Source organism: Pleurodeles waltl, chromosome 11 (assembly GCF_031143425.1).
Source record: "Pleurodeles waltl isolate 20211129_DDA chromosome 11, aPleWal1.hap1.20221129, whole genome shotgun sequence".
NCBI classification, from domain to species: Eukaryota; Metazoa; Chordata; class Amphibia; order Caudata; family Salamandridae; genus Pleurodeles; species Pleurodeles waltl.
In genome coordinates, this window is record NC_090450.1 from 617,419,443 (window position 1) to 617,434,259 (window position 14,817).

At 38.6% G+C, this 14,817-nt stretch overlaps 1 protein-coding gene across 3 annotated transcripts in view; it reads right to left on the reverse strand.

Annotated features, from left to right (window-relative positions):
• LOC138265931 (guanylate-binding protein 1-like) overlaps positions 1–14,817 on the reverse strand; it is a 164,262-nt gene that overhangs the window by 43,667 nt on the left and 105,778 nt on the right. For all 3 annotated transcript variants that reach the window (XM_069214129.1, XM_069214128.1, XM_069214127.1), the window contains 5 exons: positions 13,245–13,487; positions 10,385–10,665; positions 9,913–10,125; positions 4,984–5,086; positions 2,503–2,699 (listed from right to left, as the gene is read on the reverse strand). In XM_069214129.1, coding sequence (XP_069070230.1) covers positions 2,503–2,699; positions 4,984–5,086; positions 9,913–10,125; positions 10,385–10,665; positions 13,245–13,487 — 1,037 coding nt within the window. The remainder of the gene's footprint in view (positions 1–2,502; positions 2,700–4,983; positions 5,087–9,912; positions 10,126–10,384; positions 10,666–13,244; positions 13,488–14,817) is intronic.

A 14,817-nucleotide genomic window follows, 5' to 3' on the forward strand; every position in this document is an offset into this window, starting at 1 on the left:
TAGCTGAATGCAACAGTGTAGATTAATGTTAGGTACAAGGTCACCTAAACCGGTACGGACAATGGAGCCATTGAACGAAGATGTGCAAAGGACCACAAGACGATGAAATCATACCGGACATTCCACCCGCTGAAGACGTCAATCATAAGGACCAACAAAATACGTGAGAACTGTTAAAAGGTGACAAATTCTATGAGCTAATTTGGTTTTAATTGGTTAGAGATAGTGGGGTGCAACCCCTTATCTAATCAGATTTTAGGGGGAATGTACAACGAAAAAGGGATAAAACCCCTTGACACACGGAAATGAGTGAGTTAGTTAGAGAGATGCTAATGTGATTTATTATGAACCATAGACTTTGTCACTTTGCCTAGTGACTTGCTGATTTTACTTAGAATCATCCTTGTCCTTATATTGCCCATTTACACTTTACCTCCTTATGAGGGAAGTGCCCCCCCCCCCCTTCTCCCTTCCTGCTTGAGATGAGTTTCTGACTGATGGCGAATCAACTGATGTCCTGAAGACGAAGACAGAACCTGAGTGCTGACCAAAATTGGAGGGTAACTATATGACAATGAAATTGTGATTGTCTGTTTGCTTTTTCTTTCTAGGTACCAAACTGCTTCTCTTTTGACAGGGACCATAGTTAGATGTTTTTCCAAATTGGTGTTACTAAATTATTTAGCAGGAAGCCCAACATGCCAATGCTGATTCGAGGTTAGTTGAGAGGGCCCACTAAGCTGACGCAAATAGACACATGACTGAATCTAGGCTTTGTTGAACAATGCGCTAATATACTCTGCTTAGGATAATCTATGCTGACGTTGTGTTATATTCTAATGTTTGTGATTCTTGCTTTGATGAAATCTCATCAGAGTTGCCATATTGTGACTATGCTATTATGCTTCTTGGTTTTGAGATTAATAAACTTGCTGGTAGTATTGTAACAAATAGGGAATAAATATCACTAAATTCATACGAAACTGGTGTGATGATTCATGACTGTAAGGTCATGGTGTTTTCAGAGTTTATTAAATGTTATTGACTAAGGTAAAGTGCATTGTTATAATAAATATTGATGACGTTATTGACATATTGATTGACATGTTGATTAGCTATCTCGTCCTAGGGTGTCGAGTCCCAACGTGAGTAAATTAGTCATGAAGGGACGCGTTAACAGTCACATTACCCACTGAGCTCCCCTGAAATATTTTGCTGTTTTCACTAATCACGGGTAAGTAGGAGACATAGAAATACGGCAGTGGGAGTGGTTTTCATCTTGCAAAACGGAAGGTAATTTGAAACGATTTCTGTGTTCATTTACACCCTAGCAGCCCATTAACCAGGATGGCAGAGTTAATTAAGTCAGACTTCCTGGTGGAGTACTGTCTGCCCTATTGATAGATCCCGCCTATTTGGTTAGGATCTCTGTGCTGTGGAGAGATGCTGCTGCAGATGCTACCTTCATAGCAATGTGATAGAAGCACCATGTTTAGAATGGGCACTCTGCATTTTATTTTTGTATTGAGAACAATTCCCAAAGAGGGAGTTAGTGTTCTTAATTCAGAATATAAATGGTTCCAACATGTAGGAATTTTCATCCATTTGAGCTGGGGACAACCAACATTTTCCCGACCCATATCAGCCTTTTGAGGCAGAAAAATTGTGTGACGGTTACTCCACTCCAGATAGAGCGGGATCACCATCACTAAGACTTGTGGACCCTTTTGAAGAAAGGCCATCAGGTCAGAGATTTGCAGTACAAGATCCACCCCATGCAGGTGTGATCCCTCAAATAGGGCAGATGGTCACCTAACAGGATCTACATGACCTCATTGAAATAAAACACAGGTTCGATCACACAGAATAGTCTTCAGGTTCCCTGACAGTCCCTATTAAAATTAGTCAGACATCTATATTGTCTGAAGACAGACAAACCTTTTGTTGCAGAAGAGCCTCAGTGTTTCTTATCAATGTGTTGAGCAATACTCAAATGAAAACTAACCTTTGCAGGACCATACTTGTTTCTTTTCAATTTAATATCAGTCTTCATGTCCTTCACGAACATCATCCACTTCTAAATCAGCATATCATAAAAGTACCTCTCAAGGTTGTTCAGTTTTATTGCAAGACTTACTGGATAATGGTATGTGCAGCTTTATTATAGTGAAGGTTATTGCCATACATTGTGCATGTATGTTCCTAGACGTACAGTAAGAAACTTATTTAGTGTTGTCAGTACTTTCCATTCTTTCTCTCTGCTATAAGAACCATTATAGCTTCTGCTTCTTGCTCATTTACTTGCTTTTGTCACCACCTAAAGGACATTACTGTTGAAAACCTATATGATGTGTTAACTCATTTTAACTGTCTTCTTTTACAAAAACATCACCCTAGCTGTTTGTCCTCCATTAGCAACAGTTTTCTTGTTTGGTTTTATCTCTCCATAGAAATCTTAATTAAGTTTTGCAAACCCTCCTTGTTTGTATGTGAAAGTCATACCTCTAGCTGTTGTTGTATACGCCTGTCATTCTCCCTCTGCTGATTAAGTCGATCTTCCTCCATCTTCTGCTTTAGCTGTCTGATGTGTTCTTCATGAGCTCTCTGCTGCCTTATTGATTCTTCATGAGCCCTCTGCTTGGCCAATATCTCTTGCCTTTTTCTCTCTTCCTCTATGGCTTTGGCTCTCGCCTGCTCCGCTGATTGGGGAAAATAAGTAAAGTGTAAGAGACAATGTTATCAGTGACTTACTAGTATGAATGGTGCACCGCAGATCTAAGGTGAAGAAAACGTAGATAAGATTGTGTGATATGACAATTGAAAAGCGATGTATTAAAGCTCACAGTTGGATAGCAAGAGAACTGCTCCTAAAGGAAGGCTTGACAGAGAAGTCAGGTATGCCTCTGAATATCAGACAGGGACATTGTTGGAGTGTGTCTTTTAAAAGTAATATTAATATGAAAAGCTTGCAATATATTGTGTGATGAAGCTGCATAGAAAATGTGTTAACATAGAAAATAATGCACACGTTTGAAATGTGCCCACGGGGAGTGGCTACCAATGTATACGAAGACTTATAAACGGGCTTATTAATTCTGAATTATTCTGCAATAATGTTTTGAATTTGTATTAGTATATCATAATTAGGTTTATGTGTTAAGAGTTTGCTTTATTAGAAGAAGGGCTTTAGCTTAGCGAGGGATGGGGCCTAGCTGCCTGGCTTCATATTAAACTGTATTTTATAACGTGCAGTGTGCTGTTTTCCTGAAGGACACGAAGCTGTACTTTTCCAAGAGCTATCTGTGTGTAACCATAGTAAATTCTTTCTCATGAGAACCGACTTGCTCAAGGTGATGTTCTTGCTAAATGCAACAGTGTAATTTGTAACAGGTGCAAGGTTAACCGTACTAGGAGAAGACAATGAAGACACTGACTGGAGCACAAAGTGTAACTTTTTCTACCTGACATTCCAACCGTTGAAGATGTCAATAACATGGACCAATCCACGACATGAGAACTGTGGTTTGTGGAAAATTCTAGCAAGGTGCTTACCAAATTATTGGACAGAGATAATGATGCACCAAATATTATCCAATGAGGAATTAGAGACTAGTTAGACAGTTTTGATTTAACGGCGTGACTCAAGAAGAAACTGACTCTTTTTCCAAGACTCACTTTTCCAGAGGACACTTGCCACTTTGTCACTTCACCATTCTGTTTTTCTTTTTAAGCTATTGAGCTATTAGTCTTTCAGCGTTTGCCCTGATACTTTAAACCATCCTCTACCCCGTTCTTGCCCGATGCTAACTTCTCCTCTATCTGAAGGAAGTAATGTCCCATAGCTATGCTACCTTGAGACTTTGCCCCGTCCTATCTTTGCTGATGCCAATGAACTGATGTCCAGAGGACGAAGACTGACGCTGCTTGCTGATCTGTTGGATTGGTAACTATCTGATGCAAATTGTGATTGTCTATTTGCCTTTTTCTTTCTAGATACCAACTGCTATTTTGATAGAGGCCTTAGTATAAATGTTTTCCAAATTTGTGTTCACTAAAATGTTTTGCATGAAGCCCAACATGCTAATGCTAATTTGAGGTTAGTTAAGGTGTTCACTAATGTTATGCAAGTAGGCAAATAACTGAGTTCTTGCTTTGTTGAATCGTGTACTAATGAAACTCTGCTAAGTTGATTCATACTAATGATGTGCTTAACTATTGAATGAATATAGTCTATGCATTGATTACATTGTGCTCTGATTGCTAATTAGTAGTGCTTCTGAGGTGGTTTATTGATGTTGAGATCAACAGATATGATATTAGATTGTTACTAATATTGAAATAAATATCCTAACACTTAACTAAAATTGGTGTGGTTATTCATGGCTGAAAGGTCATGGTGCGTTCAATCATTGATTCGTATTGATTAGTTATTAATTATTGATTGTCACTATTGATTGTTTTATTGATTTGATAATTGATTATGTCAAGAAAGCATTTCGTACTGGGAAGTCCTGAAACGTGGTCCAAAGGTTTGTCGACCTAAACGCGTCTCCTTGTAAGTTTACTTATTAAGGCTCTGACGCGCTAACAACATCACAATCAAAGAATGCACAGCAGAGAATACATTTAGCAAGTCTGGAAAAAGAGCTGACTGAAGGACAGTCAAGATCTTCCACTGTCCCACATCCTGATCTCAGCTGGCCATTTCCCATACAATTTACCCTTGTATCAAATTACTCTGCTGTCATAAGAGGTACTTGCAATCAAAGAACTGTTTACTGATGAAGCGTATTTTGCTCTATCTCAAGCATCTTGAGGGTGTGTTGCTGTCCATTGGTAGTATTTATAGTACAGAAAGAAATATAATAAACGTTTCAACAGTCATGTATTGAATTTGCACCTTTTGCAACCATGTGCGATCCCTTATATTCTATATTATATATCACTCTGCTTTATAGCCTTCACACAGTGGTCAGTACATACCAGCAATCTGCTGCTGAATTGCGGTCAGGGTTTGGTCCATCTTCAAGATAGTTCTTGCAACAGATTCCTTTGATTTTAGGAACTCCTGGAGAGCTTCATTTTCCTGTAAAATCAATAATAGTTGACATTTTAGGAGAGAGGTAGGAGAACATCTGGAATGTTTACGGAACAATTCAGGCAGTCGCCACTTAAAAAGATAGTATCTCACTGTGAGAGTCTTCTAATGAGCATATGACTCTTCTATCACTTTAAGGTAAGAATAACTATCATCACAATCAGTCCCTAAACTAAAGCCCCAATTTAGAGATGCCATGGCACCAGAATTGAGTTTTAAATATCATGGTACAAAAATATCATACCTACAAGACTAACTAAGAGACTATTGTGAAGATAGGCATATAAAGGGAAGTAAAGATTTTTTAACTTTAACTCCACATCTCAGTACATTGAAGATATATGTTTTGACAAGTTACCTATATTTTAGAAGTGGTAAATCTATATATATGTATTTACCTATAAATGATCTACCCTTATATATTACATTCTCTCAGTGAGAGAGGGATGGCAAGACTGGGTGGCCGGAGATGGAACACCTACATTGTTAACATCCAGGCCCAAAACGACATCCGCCCACCTTGAAGGGAAAATTCGATAATCACAGTGTGATAGATCATATGCTGGCTGTAAATCAGGACCATAGTCCATAGACCATGTTGAACCCTAGCAAATATTTGTCACAGGATGCAATTCTAGAGCCCTGCGAAATACGCCTGTTCCCTACAACTGCTTAGAATAACGTGTACCATCACCTTTCTTGATCTCTCTTGTCCTCTTCACACATTGTTTTACGAGCCACTCTACCTCCTCCTCCATCTCACATGATCCTCTGTTCATTCACATGCCTTTATTTATGCTTACTGTTAGACCTGACAGTCTTCGGGTGGTCATCCCCCAACATTTTGCCTGCCTCCCTCAACTTTTCTGATACTGTTTTTGCTGGTTTTAGGACTCTGCTCACTTTATCACTGCTAACCAGTGCTAAAGTGCACATGCTCTCTCCCTTAAATATGGTAACATTGGTCATTCCCAATTGGCATATTTGATTTACTTGTAAGTCCCTAGTAAAATCGCTACATGTGCCCAGGACCTGTAAACTGAATGCTACTAGTGGGCATGCAGCACTGATTGTGCCACCCACATAAGTAGCTTCTTAACCATGTCTCAGGCCTACCATTGCAAGGCCTGTGTGTGCAGTTTTACTGCCACTTCGACTTGGCATTCAAACGTACTTGCTAAGTCTTAAACTCCCTTTTTTCTACATATAAGTCACCCCTAAGTTAGGCCCTAGGTAACCCATAGGGCAGGGTGCTATGTAGGTAAAAAGCACGTCATATACATGTGTGTTTTAAATGCTCTGGTAGTGGAAAACTCCTAAATATTTTTTCCACTACAGTGAGGCCTGCTCCTCTTATAGGCTAACATTAGGACTGTCCTCATATACTGTTTGAGTGGTAGATTCTGATTAGAAAGGGGTAACCAGGTCCTACTCAGTATGGCCAGAATGGTAATAAAAATCCTGCTTATTCGTGAGGTTGGATTTTATATTACTATTTTAGAAATGCCACTTTTAGAAAGTGAGCATTCCTCTGCACTTAAAATCCATATGTGCCTTACAGCCTGTCTCCAAACAACATCTGGGCTGGGCTGGTTGACAGCTTCCCTGTGCATTTGACCCAAACAACCACAAACACAGGACACTCAGTCACACCTGCACTCATCTGCATACTGAATAGGTCTTCCTGGGCTGGCCTGACACTTACATTTCAAAGACTAGTGGCCTGCCTTCACACAATGGACTGCCAAACCCCTGCTGCCCTTCTGTTGCCCTGCTGCCCTCTGACTTTGCTGAGAAGTGCTCTCCAAGGGCTTGGATTGAACTTATCTCCTGTTTTCGGAAGTCTAAGGGCCAAAAGGACTTCATCTTGTCAGGAAACTCCATGTAAACCGAAAATTGATGCATAGCGTGCCGGATATGACGCACAGCCCGCCTTGTGACCAAGAAATCACCACACAGCCGAACCGGTACGACGCAGCTCAACTTCCCGAGTGGAAATCCGATGCAGCACATGCCTTGTGACATAAAGTTCGACAAACAGCCCTACCGGATCGATGCACAGCTGAACTGGAATGACGCAGCTGATTTCCCAAGTGGAAAATCGACACAACGCCTGCCGTGCGACAGAAAATTCGATGCATCGCCCTACCGGATCAACGCAACGCCTGTGACTTCTTCCAGCGCGCCAAGGATTTCTCCGCATCGTCCCTTGGCGTCAAAAAGATACCCGCATTGCATTGAGGAACCAAGACTTGCACTGAAAACAGACGCAAGCACTTGCAGTGTGGAAAGAAACAACGCAACATCTGTGCTGCATCAGAAAATCCAGCACACACCTTATTTTTCCACGCATCTCCTCCTCTGCGGTCTCCGTGTGTCTTATTTTTAAAGAAAATCAGGTACTTTGTGTAATCAAGAGACAACTGTTGATTTCTAAGATTGAAGACGCTTTTTAAAATTGCAAAAGTGATATTTCAACTTGACCTTATTGAATCTTTATTGTTTTGACCTTATTTTAACCAGATAAATATTATCTATTTTTCCAAACCTATGCAGTGTATTTTTGTGGTGTTTTCACTGTGTTACGGTATTATTTATTTCACAAATACTTCACACATTGCCTTCTAAGTTAATCCTGACTGCTCAGTGCCAAGATACCAGAAGGTGGGAACAGGATCATTTGGATTGTGTGTGACTTACCCTGGCTAGGATTGTGGTCCCTACTTGGACAAGGGTGTATACCTCTGCAAACTAGAGACCCCATTTCTAACACTTACTATTTTATTTCTCCTTTATTATTACAGTGTCTACTATGACTATGCAAAAGGTGAGCATAATTTTGAACTGAGTGGCTTTCTTTGGATTTTGTGAAATAATAAAAAAAGATTTTAAAAAAGTATCTATTCTTAGCATATTTATATAGATGTGGAGTTAAGAACAGCAAATCTTTAATTATCTTTATAAACGTACATTCATGATGTCCTGGTAGTTGATACTCTGCCTACATAATTTTGTAGCACAATATTTCAGTCTTGACACTGATGTACAACGTCAGAGTTCTGTAGTGATGGAAAATGGTCCAACTTCTAGAGGAAAAGATAAATCCAGGAGAATTCACAAGTTGGATGTTCTCTTTTACAGGATCAGCACGGTGGAGGAAATTCAGCTGGTGGATTGTACGCTGGATTAAGTATTCCTCGAAAAAATTGAATCTTTTACCTTACTGCCCAACCCTAAATCTGGCCCAAGCCATTTGAACGAGTTGTAATTCTATCTCTGTCTATTATGCAGCTGCCTCTGCTGCTCACTGGTATTTTTCATCACAGCATCCCAGTCTCTCTAATACTCCAAAATGCCTGGAGATAGTTTCTGAAACCTGTAAATAATAATGCCTTTCCTTGAGTATGAAACTATAATTGATATTGTAATGTCCAGTTCACAAGGTTAATGAGCTATGCAGGTATAATTCCTATACTGATGTAAAATACAGATTCTGCTGTACCAGTAGACACTGTTTTTTTTCTAGGAGTCGATATAAATTAATGTGCTACAGTGAAGGTATAGTACCTCTCTTATTGTCATAGTTTTTAAAGAAATAGGTAACTGGGGTGCTGTTTGTCTTCAGATTGGGATTTAAATATGAACAGACACTTTTACTCTGTCCTGGAAAAGTACTGTATTTATCCATGCCCCTGGCACTGCCGTATGTGTAAAGGTGGGAAGACGCAATAATCTCAAAGTAAATAAATTACATGAAATACAGTGAAAAAGGATAATTATAATCATGATGAATGATTAAATGTAAGAGTAAATCGGTTGTATGACAGAATATCACCCACAAAGAAACTGCACTACAAAAATATCAAGGACCAAAATATCAACAATACATACTTGTAATGTAAAATCAAAGAATATTGACTTCAAAAATACACTGGACCAAAATATCAATATTACACAGTTAACTTTATATGGTAAAATGTATTTCATAATATTGCAACTTTAAAAAGTTAGATGTTTTTAAAGTGCATTTAAAAAAAAACTGTATAATATAACAAAATGGAAATTAATTTAATAACATTGAAAATGAATTCATACAAATACAACTAACAATATAATAATATATAAATGCAACAATAAAATTAAAAAGATATTATCTCATATATTAGAACAAAATAAGCAAGTAAAATTATAGATAAAGTTAAAAAAATTAAAGCATAATATAGAATTTTAAACCATGAAAATACATTTAAAAATACTAAAACTTATATTCGTTAAGTACAACACAAAAAAAACTCTGGGTGACACAACACAATTAAAAAATTAAAGAAACATGAAAACTTTAAAAATGTACATTCTTAAATTAAATACCCATGAAATACTTCCTCGAAATAACAAAATAAAAAAGTTGTAACTAAACTCCAATCTAAGTGCATTCAAAAATAAAAAAATAAACCCTATTACAGCATACTATGGCAAAATCCTACAAAGACTGGTAAAAATGCACACCATTTTCGAGGTGGAACAGAGATACTATTCTACGTCCAGTCTAGAAGACCTTTGGGAAAATACATTTGTTGATTTATTGGGATTTATTGAGAGGTGAAATATACAAATCAAACATGAATCCAACAAAAATTTTGAAAAGTACAAACAGTGGGGGGTGTCTAACAAATGAGAATGTGTAAAAAGTGGGGGTTCCAATTTACTAGTCCTACTCCAGTCTTACAAAAAATGGGGAAAGTACAGCCAGCTCTTCGAATGCCTCACCAACATCCTAAGATTCATGCAGCATGCAGATATGGTATTTTCCATACCTTTACCCCTTTCCCAGACGTCTTTATATAATCTTCTGTAATCTTTTTTTGATCCAACTGAAAAAGCTGGTATCCGCCAGGCATGGAATAACATCCTCCTGAAATATTCTGTTGAATGGGAATAAATAGCTGCTGGAGCAGAGTCCTGCAGTGTTCCATTGAGATCTGCTCATTCTCTACACAGAGTTGGGCTTTCTTGGTTTTCAATAGACCCTAAAATGATAAGACATTAAATAAATACCAGGCAATAGACAGGATGAGATACTGGGTTCTGTCTAGGGACTGAAGGGATTAATGGCTAATTATAACCGAGCACTCTACTTTCTGTTTTGCAAGATCGAAAAAATAAAGGGATAGGTTTTAAATTATTCAAGGGTGAGAACAGGCACTTGAAAGGCCCTAAAATGACATTTTCAATAGCAACAATTAGTGATGAACAGATACAATGGTCACAATACTTTTATAAACATACCTTCAACTCCATCTCATATTTGTTATTTGCATCCATAAAGGAGCGATCCATGAAAATGTTGATGGCCTCTCTCTCACAGGCAGCGTGGAGGTGATGGAAGCACTCTACTGTCTCCGTTGGGAATTTCCCATGCTGTCGCATCTGTTTCTCATAGTGAGTGGCTGCCTCCTGTACTGCTGCTGAGTTTTCTATTGTTGAAAGAGCACTAATTGTGTCACCAATGCACGGTATTGTTCCGCGGCTTATGGTGTCCACAAACGTCATAGCTAGCTTTGCCAAAACTGAAATTAAAAATGAGCATGTTATTAGGGAGCTGCATTAGAAACCCAAAAGAAGGGGAACACTCACAAAAACATAAGTACAACATGATTGCAATTATTGTCACACTTATGTCTTTGTCTACAAAACAGAGCAGAGAGTGCCACACTGCTTTAATCTCTAAGGCCATCACTAGGAGTTTCATGGATTTAGGTGCACAGATCCTAGAGAGGGGCAATGTGTAGAGGTGGAAGTGATCTTTAATTCTGACCAGTATCCCAGAACCTAAATCCACATTTTACAAACTATTTCCTGTGGAATTAGGTATGATATGCCATGCACTGCTAATTACCCACAGTATTATAGCACTCATTACATCTTTTACAACATCATTAATAATATCACTGTAATATTTGCTGCAACATTATTGATAAGAAAACTGTGCCTGGCAGGGGCGCGAGTTATAGTCACCTTAGGGCATAAGTTATAGTTATTTGAAATACCTCTAACTATAACAGGTAAATTTCTATGGTTTTGTATGTTTAACATGTGGGCCTAGCTATAACTTTGTTTTTTAAGGGAATATACGTTATAGTTAGGTACACCGCATGCCCTGGCCTAAAATAACTATACCTTGCGCCCCTGCCATGCACAGTGTTGTTTTAATGTCATTTCAGATGTTGCAGTGATGTTTTCAATGATGTAATATAAGATGTCATGAGGGTTGTAATATGTGAGGTAATTGGCAGTGGATGGCGAGGGCATGAGTTATATAATTATTTTAGGGCATAATTTATAGTTACTTGAGATACCGTCCCCTAAAAAACACAATTAGCCTGAGGGATGGGAGTCTGTGGGGCCTAAAAAGGGCAGGCCTTGTGCTCCTCCTCTCAATTTAATGCAAACCAGTCCTGGGGGCCTGGGGCCTAAAAATGACTCGGGCGGGAGGGGGTGCACATGCCACTCTCTACCAAAAAATGTAATGCGCTGACCCCTTGGACTCTGGCCCTCCCTAGGGGCGCTCATTTTCACAATGGACTGAAGCCTGTGTTTTTCTTTTTGTTAAATAGGCACTGAGGATCTGTAGAGCAGATAAAATAAAAATTAACATTGTTGGCACTAGGGGAAACCATGCACATCAGGCCTAGGGGGCAGGATACCCCTACTGTGCCCCTCAATACACTTCTTATAACTTTTTTTGTAGGACAGGAGACTGAGTTTCTGAGTCCTAAAATGGCTTTTGCTACATCTTTTTTGATGTGGCGGCAGCCAATCAGATCATTTTATTTGATCTGTTTTCAATCTTAATTTCTCTAAAGCTAATCAATAGATTTACGCTACAACACAAAAAAACACACAATTTCGGGACCAAGATACAGCTTTCTGCCAAATTTGGTATAATTTCGTTAGCAGTTTTTGCATTATCGCTGTTCAATTTTTCTACAGAAAAATGAATGGAGAAAAATGAATTGGGAAAACGTGGTCATAGCTCTACCTACCACCAATGAGAGAAAAAAATGAAAAAAAACAAATTATATATATATATATATATATATATATATATATATATATATATATATATCTTTTTTTCATATATATATATATCTATATGTGTATATATATATATATATATATATATATAAAAAAATTGCACCGTACTCCATGAGCTGTATTTTCTGTAAATTTTATTCCAAAAGCAAATTATCACACTGATACATTACCACTCCGGTCTTTGTCACAGTGTTGTGTCCTTTTACACTTTCAATATTTATGCACCAAAAGCCTGGTCTGCCCATTATGAGGCACTGCGGGATATGTAGTATAGTATGATTAGGTAATAATTACATGTGTTTGCTCTATCATCATGACATAAAATGCTCAGCAAAGCCTATACACTTAAGGTTAGAAACATTAAAGTTAATGTTAAAAACCCTTTTAACAACTTAAGTTGATAGTATACTGCATATCCCACAATACCTCATAGTGGGCAGGGTGGACTTTTTGTGTATAAACATTGAGAGTGTAAAAGGACTCAGCAACCGTGACAAAGACTGGTGTAGTCAAAGCGCGTTGGTGCAATTGTTTGGATTTGGAATCAAATTTACTCGCAATAAAGGTCATGAATTGCGGCTCAATTTTTTATATGAAACTGACTGGGGGGGTGAGCCGTTGCATTGTAAAGATATATATGTATATATAGTATATCATGATCTCCATTCACTATTGCTATGATTATGACCATAAGTATTATTGTCAATATCATGAGTAGCAAATTATCATTTGTTTTTGTTGGTATTAGTGTTCATTGTAGTCACAGTAGTAGTAATAGTAGTTGCAGTGTTAGCCGTGATATATAGAGTAAGAAACAGAGATGTCAATGGAAGTTTAGTGCTTACAAAATGGACATGCTGGAAATACTAGAGTGAATGAATGTTTCACGATTGAGTATTTAACATAGTTCTAGGGCCCACACCCTAATGATGGGCCCTTTGAGGTTTGACATGATGTGATTACGCTCTTCTCCATAAAAATAAAGGCCAGAGAATTCACTGGAAATGTCAAATGAAAGTCTGGCCTAGATTGGCAAAGACCACAGACTCACTTTTTCCAGTCACAAAATCCCCGCCTTGGATAGTTTTAGGTTTGCATTCTTTAAAGATGTATTGGCAGAACATATTTGCCTGCTCAACAAAGTCGTGCTCCAGGTGCTCTTCCGGAAGTTCTTCAAGTTTCTTCAAATTCCCCTTTCTTGAAGGTCGATCAAAAACAAAGCATTTCCGGACCGGAAATGAGGCCCGGATGCATTCCCGAGGAAGGTTTAAACTGGAAACTTTGTCGCTATTGCCTAGGGTGATAAAAAGGAGGCAGAAGACAAATTTCATGTTAAACATCTATTGATTAGATACTGATAATGTATTTAATGTATATAGGAAGAAAAATAAAGAATCGGTTTAATGACTGGTAGCAAGCTAGACCACTGCAACCTCAGTAGTGTCTTCTGCGTTTTTTTAAAATATATTTTTATTGATTGTCGAACACAAACAAAGACAGAAAACAAAAGAGGTACAGTACTGCAATTATTGATACATGATCTCTTACAGCTACTGGAGGAAAAAAAGGGCAATTGTGTACACACCGAGTACAGAAACCAATGCCCAAGTAGAGCTCTTATAGCAAATTCTGTGAATTACTAGCCTTACTATACCGGTGGTCACTGACATCTGTGCTGCTATAATCATAAAGTAGATCTTGGCCATTTGTGGGTAAATCATTAGTGTACCATGAAAGGAAAATAATATTGTAATAGAAACAATTCATCATTGGCCCGGGGGTGAAGAGGGCTAGTGCTATGGTGGTTGTCCATTGCAGTATTATATTCCCTCTCAGACAGCAAGCTTTACATATGATGTGCTGGTGGATGTTAACATTTTTTGATCTCGTGAAGATAAACACTACTAAGGGGTGTCTATTAGGTACCTATCCACTGCTCATGTAAGGGGCGATAACTATGTAATGGCCTCCTTCAACAAGACTAAGATAATACTGTACTAAGGAAGGGTGGAAATCTCATCTACCATGTAGGTGTGCTCGGGGAGGGGGGCATTAAATTGTCATTCCTGTGTTCTGTCAAAGCCCTGCATAATTCATCCTATTATCTGGCTATCGAGAATTTGGTAAGGCCTTGTGCCTCTTCCTTGCGTAGGGAAGCGATTTCCCCAACTGTAAACCGCTTGACATCTACTTCCCACTGCATTATGGGCGGGCCAGAGGAGGATTTTCATTGTGATGGTATGCTTTGCCAGAATGAGTAATAAATCAGCCAGTTTAATGCCTGTTTTCCTCCCTCACGGCATGGGTATTTCCTAGTAGGCAGGCTTCCAAGAAAGCTTAACAGTCCCTGCTGGTGACCTTCTTTATGTTTTCTAGAACTTCTGCCAGAAGGACGTTTCAATATCAATCACTATCACAACCGATTGTCTACTATGTCTGAATAAACCACTCTCCACTTCAGGGCACTCGCTGCTTTTCCTGCCACTGCAGAGTGGATGGAGGCAGAAATCTCTACAGTAAGAATGGGGGAGCCACTTACACTCTTGACCCCCCACCCTGCAGCATATATACTGGAGGCTGGTTATGCAGACAGGGGGACGAAGCTGTTAACTGGTGTTTCAGCT